This window comes from Eublepharis macularius, chromosome 4 (genome assembly GCF_028583425.1).
Source record: "Eublepharis macularius isolate TG4126 chromosome 4, MPM_Emac_v1.0, whole genome shotgun sequence".
NCBI lineage: Eukaryota > Metazoa > Chordata > Lepidosauria > Squamata > Eublepharidae > Eublepharis > Eublepharis macularius.
In genome coordinates, this window is record NC_072793.1 from 158,792,304 (window position 1) to 158,813,491 (window position 21,188).

The window sequence follows — 21,188 nt, forward strand, 5'->3', positions numbered from 1 at the left end:
CGTTTCATCCTTTAAATCCATTTTTCTTGTTTATTCTAGATCATGAGACCACCCACGTTTCGCCTTCCTCGCCTCCAGGATCGACATCCCCCAGTGTCACAACACAAGATCACAGTAAGTGGGGAGAAAATGAGGGAAACAAAACCGGATGCTCATTTTGTGGCTCTGCTACACACTCTTTTCAATCTTGGGGAAATCACTTCATTTTTCCCTAGGGGCTATTTCTTGAAATATTCTGTGCTCTGCAACAGAAACCTGAGTAAAGGGAACCACTTTCAATTGTTAAGGGTCATCTCAAGTAGGCTTACTTGAAAAAGGAAGTACAGCCTGCAGTTTACAATGATGTAAAGTTCTTATTGTCCACACACAAATTAAAAATCCATAAAAATAACAATAACAACATTTATTTACCCACCCCAGGACAACTTAATGCCCACTCAGAGTGGTTTACAAAGTATGTTATTTTTATCCCCACAACCAGGGCTTTTTTTCCAGCTGGAACGCAGTGGAACGGAGTTCTAGAACCAGTCTAAACTCTCCTCTGCCTGGAGGTCAGGGGGCGGGGCCACCAGCCATGTGACCATTTTCTCCGAGGGCAACCCACTGAGTTCCCCCACCTCTTTTCCCAGAAAAAAAAGCCCTGCCCACAACAAAACACCCTGTGAGGTGGGTGGGGCCTTAGTCTTATAGATGATCTATATGGGCTTTATTCAGGGCTTTTTTTCAGCTGGAACGTGGTGGAACGGAGTTCCAGAACCTCTTGAAAATGGTCACATGGCTGCTCCAGCTGAGAGAGCTCCAGAGAGCTGTGACTAGTCTAAGGTCACCCAGTTGGCTTCAAGTGGAGGGGTGAGGAATCAAACCTGGTTTTGAGTCCTGCGCTCTTAACCACTACACCAAACTGGCTCTCAACAAACATAGATGGTAGTATCAAAAGCTCTCCTGAACAATTCTGCCTTGAATAACTTGTGGAATATGAACGAAGTGGAAGCCTTCCAAAGGCTGTTCTTTAAAATAGGAGCAGCCACTGAAAAAAAAACCTAGATCTAGCAGTGACTGTCTTCACTACCCTACAGGAAGGAATAATCAATAGCTGTTGTTCTGAGGAGTGGAGCTGTTTCACAGGTTGATACTGGGAGAAGCAATCTTTTAGCAATTGAACCTAGGCTCTTGATGGATGCCTCTCAAAAACTCCTTACTTATGTAAATACCTCTCCGGAGGTCTGCCATTCAGTTGCTGAGCAAGCCTGCTTGGATTATTCTGTCGTGTGCCCTCCTCCAACCATACACTGGCTCCATCAGAATGTTCACATTTCCCTTTCTCTCTCTCTCTGTCTTTGCAGGGCTGTACTGGCTTTTTCTACTTCTACCATTAGCAGCACTATTGTTCGCAGCTTTGTTGTGGAAATATCGAAGATCAAATGCTCGATGTCTGCACTGATGTAGATCGAAAACTGCGCCTGCAAGAGGAAAGAGAATTTGTGACCAACTAGACACCAATGTTTAAGTTACATGGTACAATAAAATAAAATTGGTTAGTCTTAAAGGTGCTACTGGACTCTTTTTGATTATGGTTCTTCCCTGTGCATCCTCCAGCACAGTAAAAACACATCATAGCATTGCACCAGCGTGGACCACTTGGAGGCTTCTAAGAAGGGGATTGTGGCTTTGCCCGCCCTGTTTGGATGTGACCATCTTTGGCCAAGTGGTGTCACAGCCATAGGAGAAGGGGGTGTGGTTGCCCCAGCTGACTCCAGGGGGGGGCAGCTGGTGCAGGTTTTTACTGTGCACTGCTCTTATACTAGGACTATTAGTAGAACCCCTTTCTTGTTTGGAAAAGGGTCATCAGCTTGGTACTTTGTCTGCATCTCCATCCTGCAGTGGCACTACCCCACCACTGGTTAGGGTTGCCAGCCTCCAGGTGAGCCCTGGAGATCTCCTGGAATTACAACTGATCTTCAGACTACCGAGATCCGTTCCCCTGAGGAAATGGCTGCTTTGGAGGGTGGACTCTATAGCATCACACCCCACTGAGGTTCTGGCCTTCCCCAAACGCTGCTCTCCTAAGGCTTCACCCCAGTATCTCCAGGAATTTTCCAACCCAGATTTGGCAATCCTACCACTTGTACTGCTGTGACTCCATCCAAGGCTGCTTCTGAGCTACAGCAGCTAAGCTGGGTGGTCCTTTTCAGGCAATTCCTGGCCATGCAGGCCTGAAATCCATCCAAAGCTGCGATTGTAAGCCACCCTAACAGGACTACACCTTAACACCCACTGCCCAGCAAGGCGGGAATACAGTTGCCATCTCCTGGCCAGGAGACTGGAAAAGTACTGAACTGTGGGCCGTGGGAAAGGCAAGCTAACAGCCTCATAACCACCTGGAATTGTGCAAAATCTACAGATCAAAGAAGTGATCTTTCCAGAGTTCCTGGTCCCAATCCCTCTGGCCTTCCCCCTCACCTCCTCCCTAATTAACGGCACTCAGGAATCTTGAGGGCGCTTCCTGTCCCACACTCAGCGAGCTGGAAAGCAGCCTTTTAGCATCAATAGATGTCCTTGATCAAACCTTCGCTGGTTTTATTGCCTAGCAATGCTGGAGACAGCCTGTTGAATTATTGCAGTGGGCGAAAGGCTCCATCCTGCCCCGAAGGATGGATATTTCCTATAAAATGGGCTGCTTTCAGCCTCTGTGTGTTTGAGTGTTTCCTCCACACATCCTCAGACTTCTTGTCTGAGCCCCCTTTTCCCCGCCCTGCTGCAGTGTGCTGGACACCCCAACGCTCCTCCTCAACGAACTCCTCTTGTCTTCAGGATTGATAACTATGCCTTTCTCCCTGCACTGCTTTCTCATTTTCCTTACTGTTTTCTAGTTAAATCTGTAGGTGAGTGTATTTTGTACAATTGTTCTTTTACTATTTATTTAATAAAAACCACTCCTGTTGAACATCTGCCTGTTTATTAAAGCATTCTCCAGAGGAAGCAATGCTCGTATACATTGGTTAAAAGATCCTGCAGTTACCGTCTTCTTGCAACCTCTCCTTGCTGCTAATTCCCCCACAAAACTTGCATGGAGACCCATTGGGTAACAAGATCAGACTGCCAAGTGCTAACCTAGGCTGCTTATCAAAAGTGCATGGGTTGTTGTTTCATCATACATATTCTATTAGAGGTATTATGGAAGTATATACTAATATATTTTGTAAAGCATAACTTTTTCTTGGGCCTATAATCATATAGTAATCTATGTTGAAATGAATGCTTTGCAGCTTTAGTTTTTTTCTAAATTATAGTTTAGACATTTTTGATCCTGCATTAGGGTTGCCAGGAGATCTGGAGGATGAGGGGCATGGGGAGTAGAGCAATTACTGTGTTTTTCCCTTCCCTAAGAATTGACCCCAAATGCTATATTCTTAAGGAATCAGCCCGGATGCAGTGCGTGCATACTCCTATCCCCACATGACATCACTTCCAGAAGTGAGGTTGTCGCGGAAGGACACCAAGGCACACACGCTTGTTTGCCTGGGATGCCTACCGATAGTGAGTGATCACTGGGTGGCTTGCAATCTCCTACCCAGGGCTCATTTTGAGGGGGAACGTACAGGAACGCAGTTCTGGCAGTTCCCCAAAGAGGTCACATGACAGGTGGCCCCGCCCACCTGACTCCCCGCCATTTTGGGCCCGTTTCGGCCTGGATTGGGGCCGAAATGGCCCGGATCGGGCCTCTGATGGGTGATGGATCACTCTCCTACTCCGCAGCAGCCCGACCCTGACCATTTTGGGCCCCTTTTCAGCCATTTTCAGTCCCTTTTTGCCCTTTGGGGCCCAATTTTGGCCCTGAATGGCCAGGATTGGGTCAAAAACAGCCAGGATAGGTGATGTCAGGGGTGTGTGGTATATGCAAATCAGTTATGCTAATGACACACTTCCTGTGATGGCAAGGGGCATGGCATATGCTATTGAGTTATGCTAATGAGTTCCTCCAGCTCTTTTTCTACGAAATGACCTTTGCTCCTACCAATCACCAGTGATTGGCAGAAAGGGGGCAAACTGTCAAGAGTTGGGCACCTGGCAACTCTAGTGTGTGGGTACCTCTGGAATTTTAACACAACCACAAAATAGCTGCTACAGGAGGTAGAGTCAACAGCAACAAAATGGCTGCTGTAGGAGGAGAACCAACCACAGGATGTTGGCGGGAGGTTATGCATAACTCTGATAGTAACTCTTCAATATTTCAGGCAGAAATTTGGCTTAACATGAGGCTTTTTAAAATGAACACATTGTTTTCTGGCATATGCACAGCTTACCTTAAGTCCCAAGTAACAGATTGTTCAGGAAATAGGAAAAATGTAAAGAAATCATTACAGACATTCTTTCAAGCTGTCCAAAAATCTCTTTAATTAAGAAGTTATACAGAGAAACTATCACCCAAATGAAAGAGATTTTATTTTTGTTTCTGGAGCACAAGATTCTATATATTTTTAATCTCTCAACTCCTCAAGTTTACTTGAGGCATAGACCACTACACCAAACTGGCATAGAGAGCCAGTTTGGTGTAATGGTTAAGAGCAGCATAACTCTAATCTGGAGAATTGGGTTTGATTCCCCACTCCTCCGCTTGAAGCCAGCTGGGTGACCTTAGGTCAGTCACAGCTCTTCCAGAGTTCTCTCAGCCTCACCCACCTCACAGGGTGATTGTTATGGGAACAATAATGACACAGTTTGTAAACCACTCTGAGTGGGTGTTAAGTTGTCTTGAAGGGCAGTATAAATCAAGTTGTTCTTGTTGTTCTTGTGGTTGTTATTAAAGTATTAGTCCTATCATCTATATGGAGCATACATTGATATATTTAAAAATAAATTTTTATAGGAAAGGCAGATCAATCATCCCTGGTTTTCAAATAATAAAAAATTGAAGAAAAATTTGCTAAGAACCATAAGATTTCAGCTGCCATTTTGTTCCTGTATGCGGAAAAGGCTTATAATACATTAGAAAGTAGATTCTTAATTCAGAGCTTAAAAGTGTTTGGGTTTGGTCAGAATGGATTCATCTGCTACATTGGCACCCGGTATTTATTTCTTTATTTACTAGAAAACAGAGCAAAAGTAACCTTTTCATTCCTTGGAAAGATCAAAAGAAAATATTCAAAAGTTGATTAATGAATTTATTTGGTATATAAAAGACCAAGAAGTGATATGATAACATCCCAAGGCAGATGGTTCAAAACAGGTTTAGGCATACCATTTTAATTTCTATTATTATATGGCATGCCCTGTTTGGTTATCTAAATGGATACATTCTAATCAACACTCTTCCTTACATTAACAGAGCAAAGTTATGTTAATATACCACTTGAAATATGGATTTGGATGGGGAAACCTGAAAAAGAAAAAAAAATGTTACAACTGATAATCCTGCTATATAAAAGGCAAGCCATATTGGTGACGACTCACTTGTTATCCCTGCATAGGCGCACTCGCACGCTGCTCTGTGGAGATAAAAAGCTGAGCTGTAGGCAACACGGCTTGCCTCAGAGGCCACTGTGGTGACAGGAAGGCCCAGTGACGGCACGGACGCTGCAGGGCCTTGGGAGAGCTGTGCCGCAGTGCTGGGCCCTCCCGCCTGCGTAGGGTTGCAAGTCCCCCAATCTGGGCGGGGATCCCCCGCGCCCACCCTCCACTCACTGCTCCCACCCTCCATCCCCACCCCCACTTATCTGGTTGGTGGGGGAAAAGGCTGGAGGATGCGCTTCCAGGGGCATGCTCCCTGGTGGCGCAGCACACTGCTATGCACCGCAGTACGCCAATTTCGGCCTGAAACGTGCCTGATTCAGCTGGCTGCAGAGTGAAGGAGCACTCTAGGACCTATTGAGCTGCCTTGGCAGCACTCCCACGCTCTGCAGTAGCCTGATTCAGGTTTAATCAAGCCCATTTCAGGCTGAATTGGGCCTGTTTCAGGCTGAATCGGGTCGTTGTGGAGCACAGGAGCACTCTAGGGTCCATTGCACCACTTTGGCAGCGCTCCCGCAATCCACAGCAGCCCGAGTCAGGCCCAATTCGGCAGGAAGGCCCGGTGTGGTGATGCGGCCCTCCCAAGGACCCGCAGTGGGGGTCTGACATATCAGTTTTCTAGAGCCCATTGTATTTTTCTACACAACAGGCTCTGTTGCTAGTTACGTTATAAATGATATGATTAGGACATGGCAAAAATTTAGTAGGTAAATTGCTCCACCAATCTCCCTTGTTTCCTCAGTTATCAAAGATGTGACTTGCAGACTCAGAATAAGCAACTGTAAAGAACAGGAAAATCTGGCTGTGAAAGATATGATCAATTAGTGATAAACAATTTGGTGGTCTTGTGAAAGCCTGTTTGAGAAAAGCAGACATAAAATAAGTCTATCAGTATTTACAAATGATGATTTTTGAAATGTCCAAATAAAGAAGGTGGAAATACTATGATTTTTTTTAAGCGATGTCATTGCAACTGCTGTGGGAATGTTCCCGTACTTTGAACGGGGCCAATACTTTTAAGAATTGGCCTATTTGGGACCAAAATCAGCCTTAAGTGAAATATAGGAGGACTCGCGCGGCTGGTGCAATGACATCACTTCTGGAAATGATGCTGTCGTGTCCACCGGGAGCACAGGCACCATGCTTGTGCCTGCGGTGCCTGTCTGTGGCAGGTGATCATTGGACAACTTGCAAATTCCTGCTGTTTGCCAGTGACCAGCGTACAAGCCGCCAAGAGGCTGCCCTCCACTGGTAGGCACTTGAGATCCCTACGTTTACTCCAGTAAGTCTCACTGTGTTTACTGAGGCTCACTTCCAGAGTACACAGGACGGCAGCTCTACTTGCAAAAATCACTACGTTCAAATCCCTGTTACACCCCCCCCAAAAAAACCCAGGTGGAATAAAGAAGAGGAGACCCTATCACCTGAGTATGAGGAAGCTGTCTTTGTGGTTGCAAACTTTAACCCAAAAAAATAGCATTGCTTAACAAGGGAAGTGGTGTGAGAGGAAAAACGGAAGGGAAGGAACTTCTTTTAGCCAGTTTAGCAGATTAGAGATGACTTTCCAGAGTTACAAAAAATGAACAGCAGCCACCACATTAGGGAGGCCCCCCCTGTATGAGACCTGAAGCCTTGACTGCAAAGCTTCAGAGGCAGCTTTATTGTTTTTTTTTATTATTATTATTTATTTATTTTTTATAACTACAAAACACTACAGACTATCACAAGGAAAGGGGAGAGGGAAGGGACAAAGGGGGGTGGAAAAAGAAAAAGGGGGGGGAATGAACTACAAACACTAAACACTACACTTCAATGTTTCCCTTCATACTGTCATAATACAAAAATAGCTCCATAGAATAATGATGGAGTGGTTAATCATACAGAGAATAAACATTTCAAAATCTGATTAAACTTTCCTCCCCCTTCTAGGTCCCGGACGCAATTCTCTCTGTGCAACTGCTGTTGCGATGCTCTCCTCCTCCTCCCCCCCCTCCGGCTCCTCCTTTTCTTCGTTCTTGGTGCAGCAGAGTTCTGGGTTTTTATTCTCAAAATCCTTTAGTTGATCTTCTGATAATATCTTATAGGCCTGATCTTTATATCTGAACCATATTCCTTCCGGGAATAACCATTTGTACTTTATTCCATGGTCCCTCAGAAGAGCTGCAAACTTTTTATATTTAAAACGCCGTTTCCGGACTAGAAATGGAACGTCCTTCAAAATCTTGACTTTCAAACCCATAAAGTCCAAATCCGCATTGTATGAGTTATATAGGATGGTGTCCCGAATCTTTTTAGATGAAAAGTCAATAATGATCTCACGAGGCAACTGTCGCTTTGTTGCATATTTTGAAGAAGCCCGACGGACCTCCAAAATGGCGCTTTTAACCTCTTCTTTAGTCGTCCTCGCGGGTGTCGCCAGTAGTTCCGAGACCAAATCCCACAGATCCTCATTTTCCTCCTCTTTCACGTTTTGGAGACGCAAAATTGTCTGCGTTCGTTCCACCTGTAGCCCGATCAGCTGGTTCTCCACCAACTTCAACTCCTTTTTTGTAGCCTTCACAAGTGACGCACTTTCCAGAGCAGACTTTTCTGCCCCCCCCCCCCGCTGCTGCCTTAATGGTTTTCACCTCGCTTTCAATTAAGCCCACCCTTTGATCAGTTTCGTTCAGCTTGTCAACAAAGGGTTTTATGGCTTCCACCACCGCCCTGCGCACCAACTCTTCGAGCGACTCCCCCTTCAAGGTAGCCGAGATTGACTTACCGAGAGCGGGACTTTGCTTCTTTGCTGCCATTTGGGGGGGGGGGGGCGCCGACAAAATTCTGGAACTCAACGAAGGGGAAGAGCGAGTCTTCTTCAGATCAACCTCTCCTTCACAAACGCTTGTAGAACAGAAGGGATTCGCTTGTTTACAGGCTTCCGCCTGTTTCTTTTACTTGCCGTTTCTCGTTGCCCGGCGGCACTCGAGGCGCCGCGCACATCTGCCGGCCTCCATAGGGACAAACGGGCAATTCCCCCCCCGCATTAGTTTCGGGGAGTTCTTCCCGCCGCGTCCCGGACCCTGGCTCCCTCCCTGGGAGTCCTGGGGGCTAATCCTTGCAGATCAGCCGCCCGGTCAGGGTGCCCGGTCGTTTCCTCCCGGACCAGCCGAGAGGAGCGTCCGGCATGGCTGAGACACCACGCTTTGCACAGCCATCTTGTAGCTCAACAAGTGAGATCAATTCTCTAGTGCTAGCCCCAAATAAGTGGGGCGGTGAGGTGATTACACAGCAAGGCAGAACAAGCAAAGATAGGCTTACAACATCACACTGTGATCCCTGGCAGTCCTCTTGAGATGTCGCTCCATAGGTAAGGTTGCCAGGTACCCCTCACCTCCTGCCAGGAGGGTGGAGTCCCTGGCACTCACCTTGTGCTGGGCAGGAGGTCTTGCTTACAGAAGTGACATCACCACTCCAGCTGCGCAAGTGCTCCTGCGCTCCACATGGGGCCAATTCGGCCTGTGAGCCCCAAACGAAGTGCAGGAATGCTCCTGTGGATGGCACGACAACATCCCTTCTGGAAGTGACATCTCCGCCCTGGTTGGGAGGTACCTCCTGAGGTGCCTGCTGGTGGTGGGCGAGCTCCAGGAACCCAGCACAATGGGGGAGCCTCAGGACACACTGAGGCTGAACTCACTAAAAATAGTCCCAAAACAGGTGATTTCCACTGAGCTTGGCTTCAGAGTGCTGAGAAGCTCTTCCATCGCAGCAGAAAATGACATAATTTCCTAGTATGACGGGGGAGTGTGGGAGCATGCAAACATTTTGGGCACGAGAAGGAGGTAAGTACCTCACTGCTCCCATGCCCCCTTGCCACCTGCATCAAGGGTTGCCAGATGGGGTCTGGAGTAACATGCGGGGCATAAGGAGGTGATGTCATTACACCCGGATCCCCCACTGTTGGGTGCCACTCTAGGGTAGCACCCACCGCACAGGAGCAGGAGGCTGCCCAGGCGCCCCGGCTGATTGGCCACTTCTCTGACCAGTGGTGGCACTGCACCACCAGAGGAGGGGAGCAGGGAGGGGGAAAGAGAGACCAGAAGACCCATTTTTAGGAAATGTTTTCCCCGGACAGTCCCCCCCAGATACCAGACTGTCTGAGTCAAAAATGGACACCTGGCAACCCTACCTGCATCCCAGCTCTTGTCCCTGGGACTTCTGCAACCCTAACAGAGGTCATTCAGACCTAATGCAAGAAAGAGTGAAACAAAAGACAAGGAAATCCAGCAGCAAGGAAAGAGGGATGGCTGACCAGGAGGACAGCAGATCTGAATAGGATTTCTCCACTGAGCCTGGCAACTTGAGGGAGGGTTGGTGATAGGGACATGGTAGGGGGAGGCATTGTGAGTGCAATAGTGTCACTTCTGGAGAATATGTGGAAGTGAAAGCAATATTTCTAGGAGTCACTGGAAACTAGAGCTAGAGTTTCCTAGAGCTACCAATGCTACTTCCAGGTTTCCACCAGAAGTGACATAAGCATGCTTGTGAAACAGGTAAATTTTAAAAACGTTTTCCCCAGCCACTGCTCCAAGCACTGGTGGGCAACCAACAGGAGCTTGGGGCAGGGCATACCCTGACCCAACCAGGTGATTGAGAGGCTGAGATCCAGATGTGGTGTTCAGGCAGCTGAGCAGCAGCATCTTCTTGGGTCCATTGTGGGCAGAGATGAGGATTACCAGAGGATAGGGCTAGATAGCACAAAAGAAACAGAACTGCTGCTGCTGTTTCCACTGTTTCCACACAGATGTTTGGCTCCAGCTTGGCTTCATCAAACCAGGACTGTTTTGAGGAGATATTATGCTGTATTGGTCCTGCTGCTGTGGTCCCTCTATTAGAAATACGTATATTTCATTTGTTAGTAGAGTTACCTAGTCAGAAGTGTTTCCCCAATATTCAGTAATTAATCTTCAGGCAATTAAATTGTAGAAAAGATTTATTGAGGTAGATTCCATTCACAGCATTTTCTTGTAACAAGAAAGAATCCTAGACTAACCATAAACTTTCCCTATTTGGCATGGCCAGCTGTTCCAGCATCACAACTGCAGGTGGGTATGTAAGTTATGCATTCATGGTAGAAGTTCTGAAATGATGTATCCTCTCCTTGGAAAGCCATTAGGCAAGAGAAAGAAATTCTCTTGGATACAAAGAGAGGAAGAGCAGAACCACAAGTGACAAAAGGCACAGGCTGGACACTTGTCAGCTTCCCTCAAGTTTTGGTGGGAAATGTAGGCATCCTGGTCTCGCAGCTTCGCTCTCTGACTGCTGTCCAATGGACTTTTCAACTGTCACTTGTCCAACATTCCACCAAGCTGCCTACATTTCCCATCAAAACTTGAGGGAAGCTGACAAGTGTCCAATCTGTGCCTTTTGTCACTTGTGGTTCTGCTCGAAGACTCTGGAGGCATTCCCACTTTAGACAGAGAGAGGTATCTTGCTAATAAGAAAAATAACACAGAGAGAGAGAGAGAGAGAGAGAGAGAGAGAGACATGCAGTGCCCACCCCCAATGTCCAAGGCATGCGGAGTTGCCTTTTCCAACAACCACCTTCAATCTTTCCCAAACTTAGTTTAGTACAATCATTGTGGAAAGATCACAGCCATGCACCTTTGGAAGTCAGCTAAATGAGAAGTGTGCATTTGTGGAGGTGCAGGCTATGCATTTCTTTTAATAACTTCCCAACAAAAACATCTAGAGACTTACTTTTTAAAAATGAAAGCCAAGAACTCACAGATCTTGAGAACAAATCATTAGAATGTGGTAATGCCATCGCAACCTAACAGTTCCTAAGACTGCCCTGGCAGCTTCTGCTTGCCTAACACCCAGGCGCAGTATGGTTGATCCACTATGTGATGGTATAAAATTGTTGCAGAAGAAACCAGACTTCTGCCAGGACTGTGCTTCCTATGAGTCATATGTCATATCACAAATGTCCCAGGAAATTCCTCTCAGTTTTAAAGCGGTTTCCTGTTTAGCACTGTGCATCTAAGTTAGTGCTCTGCGCTTTGCAAGCGAGCTGGATCTGGGCTCCTCTAGAGTAAGGCTCTGCTGGCTAGACTTGGGAGCACAGACTGGAGCTTGGAGCATGGGACTTGTGCCTAGCTGACCAGTTGATCCAGCTATGCAGCCACCCCAAGCCTCATCCTAAATAGGCTGGGAGTTAATCTGGTTCAGCTGCACTTGCTGGCAGGTGCTGAGGCTCCTGAGACTGTGCTGTGTCTTGGCCAGGCTTCTGAGAAGCAATGCTGTGCTCAGACCAGTGTTCTGGATTCAGGCTGGGATCCTTATTTGGCCATCACCTCCCCCCGCCCCATATTCTCCCATTTTTCTGCTGCTGCCTAGCTGAGTGGCAGCTGGAATAGCCTCCAGTGGGGCATCCCCTGCCTTCAGCAGGAACCTAGCAACCCTGTGGAGTTCCATTTTGCTTTCCAGACTGTCTCCCCTTCTGGAGCTTTTACCCTGCTGCCTTCACTGCTTAAAATTTTAAATTAACTGCGCCTTGGCAGGGCAAAGGCTCTGGAAGGGGAGACACCAGAGGCAGCAGAAGGCTGAGAGAATCCGTCCCCTCTGGAGCAATCTCCGCTGGCTCTATCATTTAAAACTACACTTCCCAGCTAACATTGCATCTCCCAGAAGGTGAAGAACATGTTTCAAAAGTATTGTATAGAGAGACTGAGTTTTCTGCGCTTCAGTTCACACAACAGAGAGAGGTGCGTTTAAAACAACATCCATTTTATTAGCAAGAAGATACATGGATGGGAACAGATAGTATCAGGACAAGGGATCTCATGCAGTTTGTACTAACTAACAAACAGAATTAGGGAACAGGGACTCCGTCTAACACACACAAATATCGGGGCGGTGGGGGAACAGACTGATCCATTGTAATGTATACAATAATACAACTCAAGAGATATTTTCCATAGGACCCAGGAAACCAAAACTTAGTAGGAACTATTTACCAGGGAGACTGGATCCAGATTGGAGAAGGGGAAGGATATATGAGGATACATGAGGATATATGACAATAAGTTTTCAAATATTGAAAAAAGAATGTTGAAAAGGAGAACACTTTTTCACCCTATCGTTGAAGGATTAGAGGAAAGACCATTATTTCTAAATGATCATACATAGGAAATCAAAAAAAGAAGAACTGCTTTTCTTGGTGAGATTAAAAGGTAAGTTATGTAACTCTGAAAATCAGAGATACTCTTACTACGAATGGGCTCAGCAATGAATAAGCTTATAAGAAAGGCTGCAAAGTATCCTTTACTGGGAGGTTTTCCAAAACAGCTAACTGTTGTGCATGCTTTAAGAAAGGCTGGTTGTCACTCATCGGGTTGAATAAAGTTAAGGATACTTTCAGTCCTCTGGTCACGTGGCATGTATGCAGCCTAAATCCTATACATTTTTACTGGAAAGAAACACTCTATTCAATATGGTTCATTTCAAGCAAGTGTGCATAGGGCTGCAGCCACAAAACCACATTTGAATCTCTCTTGGGCTATTTAGATAAGTATAAATTAATGCATAAAATGATTGGACTGCACACTGCAGCCAATCTAGATTTTGCAGCCACATTTCAGGAAACAAAACAATGCTTTAGCCTCCCCTATAGTCATATATACATTCTAGTGGCCTGAAAAAGCAGGATGTAAAGGAGGATAATCAGCAGCTAATGCTACAATACAACTCATCTGAACTTGGAGGCTTCTCCATGAGCTCATAGATGGAGCCTGGCTCAGGGGGAACGGTGGGTTCAATCCCAGCTTGGTACTGTTTGGTCTCTCTTCCATTCTGGGCTGTTATTTTTCTGCACTTGCAGTGAGTGAAGGAAACATGCTGTAGGGGGGAAAAAACAAGCCCTGATGCAGCTGGACTCTAGGGTTAAAGAAATGACCGCCATCATGATGTATTGACCATGTGTACCCTGGTGGCCATTGGCATCTTCTCCAAAGTATGTTATCAAATCAAACAGCCCATATTGGCTTTCCTCCTCTTAACTGGAATAGGAGGTGCTTCAAGAGATCCCAGGAGGCATCATCTTTGTGTCTGCAAGAAGCACCCATTCAGAAAATGCTGCCTTTGCCGATTAACTGTTTGTTGTTTTGTGATTGGACCCAGCTCCACAGCACCCATTTTGTCATTAGTCCCACTCTCTGTGGCAGCCATTTTGTTGGGGTGGCCACTATCTCTTCTCAAAGGCACCACTTCTTTAATAAGGTTGACAACAACTGTGTAAAAGTAACACCCTTGGAGTGCTGTTCATATGTGTATTTGTACATGCATATATGTATATAGAAAAACCTTGCTTCATCAAAGCTAAGCATTCTAGCTTTCTAGCCAAAATCTAAGCATTCCAAAGCTAAGCATTCTAGCCAAAATCATTTGGAAACTGATTTTGAAAAAAGCAGCATGGAATCTGTTAAGTTGCTGTGCCCACAGCTATTTTGCTAATCCAAAATGATGTTCCTGCAGGACTGTGCAGAACCCTCATAGATCTTTCCTAAAGGAAACTGAACTTGTCAAGGCTGCCTTGAACTTCCCACCGTAAGGGGAAAAGGGGGACATGAAACAGTATGAAGGGCATAGATTAGAACACGTACACTGGACAAGGAAAAAGAGGGCTATACTGTAAGGACGTGGCCTCAGAGGGATGCATCAGTAAAGAGATAGGGAGGGACCATAGACTTTACTACAATGTACTACCGTGCGCCATCTGTTGGGTATGATCCTCCTAGGTAGTTCTATGTTGTCTAATGTATCAGTCTTAGAATTGCTTATGCTCTGTTTCAGCATTTCTTCAACTATGCATTAGATTTCTGCTGATTTTAAATCTTTGCACATTTGCATTTATATTAACTTTATAGACCGTGTATTAATTCACACTGTGTAATCTGCCTTGAGCCTCAGTGAGAAAGGCAGACCATAAATAGCACAAACCAATAAATAAATATCTACCTCTGCTATGATGAGTCCGAGGAGACAGAGGATCAGTCCAGCCAAACCCAGCTGTATGGAATTGGACAGTGTATAGCCCCCATCATCTGCTGCTTTCACAAAAGAGACAGGGATATCTGGATCCACTGTAGAAAGAGATGGGCACTATTACCATCACATAAAATTACGTTTAGTTCACAAACATTGGTGATAGTCACTGAAAAAAGCATAAGGACATTCTGGACCTTCATGATCTCCGATTTGTTAGGCAGGACTCCCAGAAATGGAGAGTGGGAACACAAGGCACTGCAGTGGGGTCTCAGATCCTGGAACTCTGAAAGCGATCTCTCCCAAAGCACTCTTTTTTTCCTCTGAGGTCTAAACTACACAGCATGGTCGTGTGGTGTCTATTGTACATGCTGGCCATCATCATGACTTTGTGGAATAATTCCCTCAGAGTGACAACAACCCCCTTTGAGGGACTTGCTTTTTTACTCTATTGCAGTGTTTTTTCAAACTTTTTGCCTTCGAGGCGGTTTCTACCTTGCCGTATACTAAGAACACCCTGTGAGAAGATTCTTGGATCGGAGCTTCATTTGTGTTTATATCGAGACATAACTGAAACATCTCTCAGGTGAAATTTTCACATTTCCCACATTGGTTACTAACAGTGCAATCCTAAGGATGCTTGGAAATTCCTAAAGATTTTGGGGTTGGAGACTGGGGAGGGGAGGATTTAAGGAACGGAGGCACCTCAGTAGGATGTCATACCATACAGTCCAGCCTCCAAGGCAGGCATTTTGTCCAGTGGATCTGAACTCTGTCATTTGGAGATCAGTTGTAATTCTTTGAGATCTCTAGGCCACACCTGGGGGTTGACAACCCTGGATTTCCAGACCACAGCGCTCCATTCCCTGGAGAAAATGATCGCTTTGCTTTGGAGGGTGGACTATATGGCATTATACCCCATTGAGGTCACTCCCATAATCCTGCCCTCCCTAGGTTCCCTCCCCAAATCTCTAGCAATTCCCCCATCAAGAGCTAGCAACCTCTAATACCACATTCATCTTTGTCTTTGCAATTCCCCTTAACTGAGTTCAGATTTTCCAGAATGGCACCTTTCTATATCTACGTTAATTTTCCCTCACAATCTTTATAGGCGTCTCAGTTATACTATGTTAAGCAGGCTTTAGTACACTACCTTGAAATACCACAGCTTGTGAGATAAAAATAAAACATGGATGGAGCATTTTTAATGTCTCTAATAACGGCACTCTCCACCACCAATAATGCTGTAGCTTTGTTATGTCTGTGAAGTGTGAACTTTATTTAGCCTGAAATAATATGTGAGACTCCTTAACATTGAAAAAGACAATTTCGGAGGTTTTCTGACATGACGTGGGAAATTTAAAATTTGAATTTTGGTGGGAAGAAGTGACCTCACTGGAAAGGGAGGAGTTGGAGAAGCTGACCTTTGCCCTTGTTGTGACATCACCGGACTTGACATCACATTCCAGCTAACTTCCTTCCACAAACTATAGCCCCCCCCCAGGCACCACCCTCAAATCTCCAGCAATTTTCCAAGCCAGAGTTGGCAACCTTATTTGCACATCTGTACACATAATTACAAAACTTGAACAACAGCTGCTGAAGTGAGGGAAGAATCATAAACATGTACCTTTTTGAGCCTTCAACTCACAGCACAATTTTGTTTTTACAATTTCTACTTCACTTGAAGAAAGGCAAATTGCTTACAATGCATGAGAATTGGAACGACTTCAATAGCAGTGCCATCCTTAAGAGAGTTAAAACTTCAGTGGATTTAGAAGGTTATGGCTGCTTAGAATGGCCCTGCAAACCTTCCTCTGTTCTGTTGTTAATTGCACTCTTCTTTATTCTTATTTAAACAAACAACGCCACACTAAACCACAATGGCAGTACACTGAAACAGAGATACATTAGTGCAGACCTAATCCACTAACCTTTGGTCACTGCCAGACTGATGGTAGCTGATGAGGTCATGTCCAGAGCCAGCACTGTGACGCTGTAGATCCCTGAATCCTCAGTCCTCACATCCTGGAGTACCAGCGAAGCATCGTTGGACGACAGCTTGGCTCGTTGCCTGTATCTCTCCGTTGCTTCAATGCTGATCACACAGGAGTCCCTCCAGTGTTGGGTTCCATTCTTTGCCATGCAATTATTCGCCTTGAGCTTCAGCACCAGCCAGCTGCCAGTGACAAAACGCCAGCGCAACTGGAAGTAATTTGGCACCGGAGGAGAAAAATTCAAGGAGGCAGAGAGTAAAGCTGTATTCCCAGCAGAGATGTAAACTGAAGATTCTGGCAAGATCACCTGGAGGGCGGCAGTGGGGCCTGGCAGGAAGTGAACAGGAGGGAAAGTGAGCGAATGTGGCAAAAATCTGATTCCTTCTGTTAGATTGGGATAGCCAAACTGTGGCAGAGGATTGTCTCGTAATCCATTAGCATATCAGGAAGCAGAGCAGGAACTACAACTTGTGCTCAAAAGCCACAGGTGAAACGTCAAAGAAACACAAGCCGCTCCCAAGTCACCCTGTTCTCTAGACAAAAGACCAATAACTTCATAACACTAACATCCCTAAATAATTTCAATTCTGCTAACTATTGTCATAAATAACTTTATACTTTCATTCTCTAATACATTATTACTGTAAAAAGTTATCAAACATAAACATTTTCAAATTTATTTTATTTTATTTTATTTTATTTTTATTTGTTTTGATTGATTGATTGATTGATTGATTGATTGATTGATTGATTGATTGATTGATTGATTGATTGATTATTTATCTCCCACATATTTTGCCCCCCTTTCCCAAAATCTTAATACATCTTTTTCAAGGAACTTGAAACCAGTTTCTTAGAAAATTTGAAGATGATACCAATTCTGGGCAGCTAACTTCCTAGGTGCCGTGTCAGTAATAAATGCCCTCAGTCTTTTGTTTTTGTTCCTAAGTCTTTTAGGTACCCAAGAATAATAATTTTGGATCTATGGGGATGACAACTCTAGTCGATATCTTAATGCAAAGACCTATTCGGTGTAAAGGGTGAAGAGCTATTTAAAAATTCACATTGTTTTCCTGCTGAAAATGGCCAAGCTGCATTTGGTTCTGCTGGGAAAATTTACATGTAACTATAGTTTTTTCCCAGCAGGTGGAAAAACAGCTCAGTGAAAGATATTTTTTGTATAAACTTTATTTTCCATTTTTAGTTAAACCAAACTGTGCAATCTAACACTCATAACTGTAATACATTGTATGACAACACTATTTATAGACAATATCATTGTAAAAACTGGCACTGATCAAAACAATAAATGTTAGCTTTACATTTCAATTGATTATAGCAAATCTGTGCATGTCAAAGGGTGGACAGAATCGTGTGAATCGTGGTGTCAGGTATCTGCTATTAGTCAGCAGTTTTAATATAGTTGAGGTAAGGGAGCCACGTGTTAGCCAAAGTAGATTGGAAACGAGGATTGTCTAATGACTGAAGGTGATCGGCAAGCTTTTCCATTATGAAGAGATCCCATATTTTATTGTCTCAGTGCAAGATATTCAGCTGGAAAATGACAATTTAAATAACCCCTCTCCTCACCCTCACTCCATACCAAACAATTTTTAAATCAGACCCCAAGTGGTTGTAAGGTTGCCAACTGGCCAGGAAAAATAATTTCCTGTACCTTTCATAGAGATTTAATTAATGGAAATGAACAATTGAAGCTTTTCAGGGCATAAAGTAAAATAACACTGCCCGATAATGGAATGCAGAGCAAACTGATATTAAGGAGGAGCTAGAGGGACCAGTTTAAAAAGGTGGCGACCCAAAGTGGTTGCATTGTATAAAAATTTTAAAAAATGACACGCAAAATCACAGAATTACAGAACATGCAATCATGTCCTCAAGCTTATTTTTCCATGAATGCTCAACAAAATAAGCTGTGCTTTAAAAGTGGCTGTGCAATTCCTCCCTGCTCCCATATTGATTATTGCCTCACAAGGAAAATGTTGCGCCTGAAAGAAATATATGGGTTGTCTGTAGCCATTCAGTAGTGAATGACAGGCACTTGCGCATACTCAAGCATGCTGCTGTTATCGCTGCAGAAGGTGAGTCCTCCTGGCACTCAAAATGGCTCCTGTTCAGTCCTGCACATCATTCCATCACATCAGGGTGGGGGCTGGGAATTAATCCCATTTTATTCATAGTAATTTTTGTGATATTGCATTATAAAACAGCTTATTATTTTCACTATGCCATCGCATTGGGGCCTGTGGTTCAGTGGTAGAGCATCTGCATTGCACGCTGTAGTTCCCATCCCAGGTTCAATCCTCATCATCTCCCATTAAAAGGATCAGGTAGTTGGTGATGCGAGAGATGCCGACCTGAGCCTCTTGGAGAGCCACTGGCAGTCAGAGTAGAAAAGACTGGCGCTGATACACCAAGGTTCGAACTCTATAGTAGTAGTAGTAGTAGTAGTAGTAGTAGTAGTAGTAGTAGTAGTAGTAGTAGTAGTAGTATCAAACTGATTGATGTGGCAATCCCAGGTGGCAGTCAACTTGAAGGAAAAGAGATTTAAAAAACAACAAAATATCAAGGGGAATGATCCAAAATGAAGGACAAACTTAGTATCTCAGGGCCAAACTACAAGTGACGAATGACACAGGTTGGAAACTTGTCAGTTTCCCTCAAGTTTTGATGGGAAATGTAGGCAGCTTGGCAGAATGTTGGACAAGTGACAGTTGAAAAGTCCATTGGACAGCAGTCGGAGAGCCAAGCTGCAAGACTAGGATGCCTACATTTCCCATCAAAACTTGAGGGAAGTTGACAAGGGTCCAACCTGAGTCATTTGTCACTTGTAGCTTGCCCCTAAGTGATATCAGGATAGACAGGATAACAATTGGACCATTGCCATACTTAGGTGATACCACACTGACTCCTAGTTTCTTGGATAAAATTCAAGTTGGTGAAGGACCAAAAACTCTCAGCCCAAACATCTGGTGGGTTATGATAACATAGCAACATCAACAGCAGAAGCAACAGCTGTGTGAGCTCTGTTTTTCTCTCCTTCTAGTGTTGTTTAGAAAATAACAGTGAGCAGAATTGTGTGGAAAAGCTCTACCTGGGGTGTAGCTCCACACGCTGCAAATGGGGGCGCAGCCTACCACAGTGTCCCACAATCTAAGAAAAACCCTGGCTTGTCAGGCCCCTCCTTTTCAAGCAAGTGGGACCCTTCCACCTAACATGCAGTGTAACCGGCACCCTGAAGCTCGACACAGTCCTTCCCACGCAACTTGTCCAGGCACCCCTTTACTCACCCACCAATATCCAGAACAGGCACAGCCCTGCCATTGCAATCCAGGACAGCTCTCTCCTCTCTGTATTCAGGCCTTTTGCCTCTTGTCAGCAAAAGTCCCTTGAAACTCACATGCTTCGCTTGGAGAAAAGAGACGGAGTCAGGCCTTCTGGCTGGGCCACTGATTGGCTCCAGCAGAAATTTGAAGGTTCCACTTGAAAGTGGAATAAAAACTTTCCTTCTGTCCATGTGAACTTAGGAGGGCTTTCGAGGTCAGCAGATGTTTTTCCAAGGAGGTAGAGGCCCAACACTTCTCTTTTTTGGGGTCAAACGCTTCCCCTTTTCCTCATTTTCATTTCACATGTTGTCAAAACAAATTTTGATGTGCTACTGCTCTAATTAAACTCCATCTGTAATTAGTAGGATTGCCAGCTGGCCTGGAGAAAAATGCCCTGTCCTTTAAACAGATATTTAATGTTTAGAAATAAACCGAGATGATGGGAGAAAGCAAGACTGCCAAGGCCCCAGCATCCAAAACTGAAAGTCTATCCTCCCTTTCCCTGCTCTGTCCTTTTAGCAAACTTGTTCATTACACTTTTGTGGCTGTGGAAATCATAATTACAGCTATCTGTTAAATTTTTATCCTACTCTTTCTCTGAGTCCCACAGGGGTAGTGTACATGGTTCTTTCCTCTTCCATGTTATCCTTATACTAACCCCATGAGGTAAACTTATGTGTCAGGCCTCAGGTCTCCCAGTGAGCTTCATGTGTCTCCCTAGAGTCATAACTCAGACCTCTAACCATTACACCACACACTGGACCCAGTCTCCTCAACCTCTAACTGCCTTTTGTAGGGTTCCTTTGTGACATCAACGTGGAACCCTTTCCTTATCCGCTTTTTTCAAATAATCATTGGGGAACTGCCAGGATAGCTCTGAGATGAGGGCCTATGGTTCATCACTGAAGGAAGGAAAGAGGTTGTGGGGGTCCAAATCTATCTTATTCATTATTTGGGGGGGCCTTTTAGGACAATGGGGCACAGAAGCTCTATCTATGTCTATGAGGAAAGAAGAAGCAGGTAAGTGGGGAGACTAGTAGGGCCTGGCCTAGATCAGGTAGACTGTATGAGTACTGATAGGAATTTACTCAGATTGCCCCAACCTCCATCATACAGACATACACTCCTCACGCTGGTTAGTACAATCAAGATCCTTGAATTAAAAATATAAGAAGAGTCCTGCTAGCCAGCTGGAAATGCCATGAGCTGGGTATAGAGCCTTCTGCTCATCCCCCTGCCCCTCACCTATTCAGAGGTAAACTGCCTCTGAAGACGAAGGCCCCGTTTAGCTCTCACCATAACTAATAGCTATCGCTAA

The 21,188-nt window shown here is 44.9% G+C and overlaps 1 protein-coding gene across 2 annotated transcripts; it reads right to left on the reverse strand.

Annotated features, from left to right (window-relative positions):
• Positions 1 to 561: 561 nt before the first annotated feature.
• On the reverse strand, positions 562 to 19,906 carry LOC129328565 (uncharacterized). Of its 2 annotated transcripts, none has more exons than XM_054977708.1 (4): positions 19,835 to 19,906; positions 16,464 to 16,853; positions 14,503 to 14,627; positions 562 to 1,460 (listed from the first exon to the last, which is right to left on the reverse strand). In XM_054977708.1, the coding sequence occupies exons 1-4, from the start codon at positions 19,866 to 19,868 to the stop codon at positions 1,308 to 1,310; spliced, it is 702 nt and encodes a 233-aa protein (XP_054833683.1). In that variant the 5' UTR covers positions 19,869 to 19,906; the 3' UTR covers positions 562 to 1,307. The 2 variants fall into 2 exon arrangements, with proteins under 2 accessions (XP_054833683.1, XP_054833682.1); XM_054977707.1 differs by lacking the exon at positions 562 to 1,460 and adding an exon at positions 12,749 to 13,383.
• Positions 19,907 to 21,188: the final 1,282 nt, after the last annotated feature.

Coding starts and splice junctions, on each gene's coding strand:
- LOC129328565 (XM_054977707.1), bottom strand. CDS start 19,868: ATGGCAGGGCTGTGCCTGTTCTGGATATTGGTGG. Junction 16,854..19,834: donor CCTGTTCTGGATATTGGTGG/GTGAGTAAAGGG, acceptor ACTTCCTGCCAG/GCCCCACTGCCGCCCTCCAG. Junction 14,628..16,463: donor CAGTCTGGCAGTGACCAAAG/GTTAGTGGATTA, acceptor CTCTTTCTACAG/TGGATCCAGATATCCCTGTC.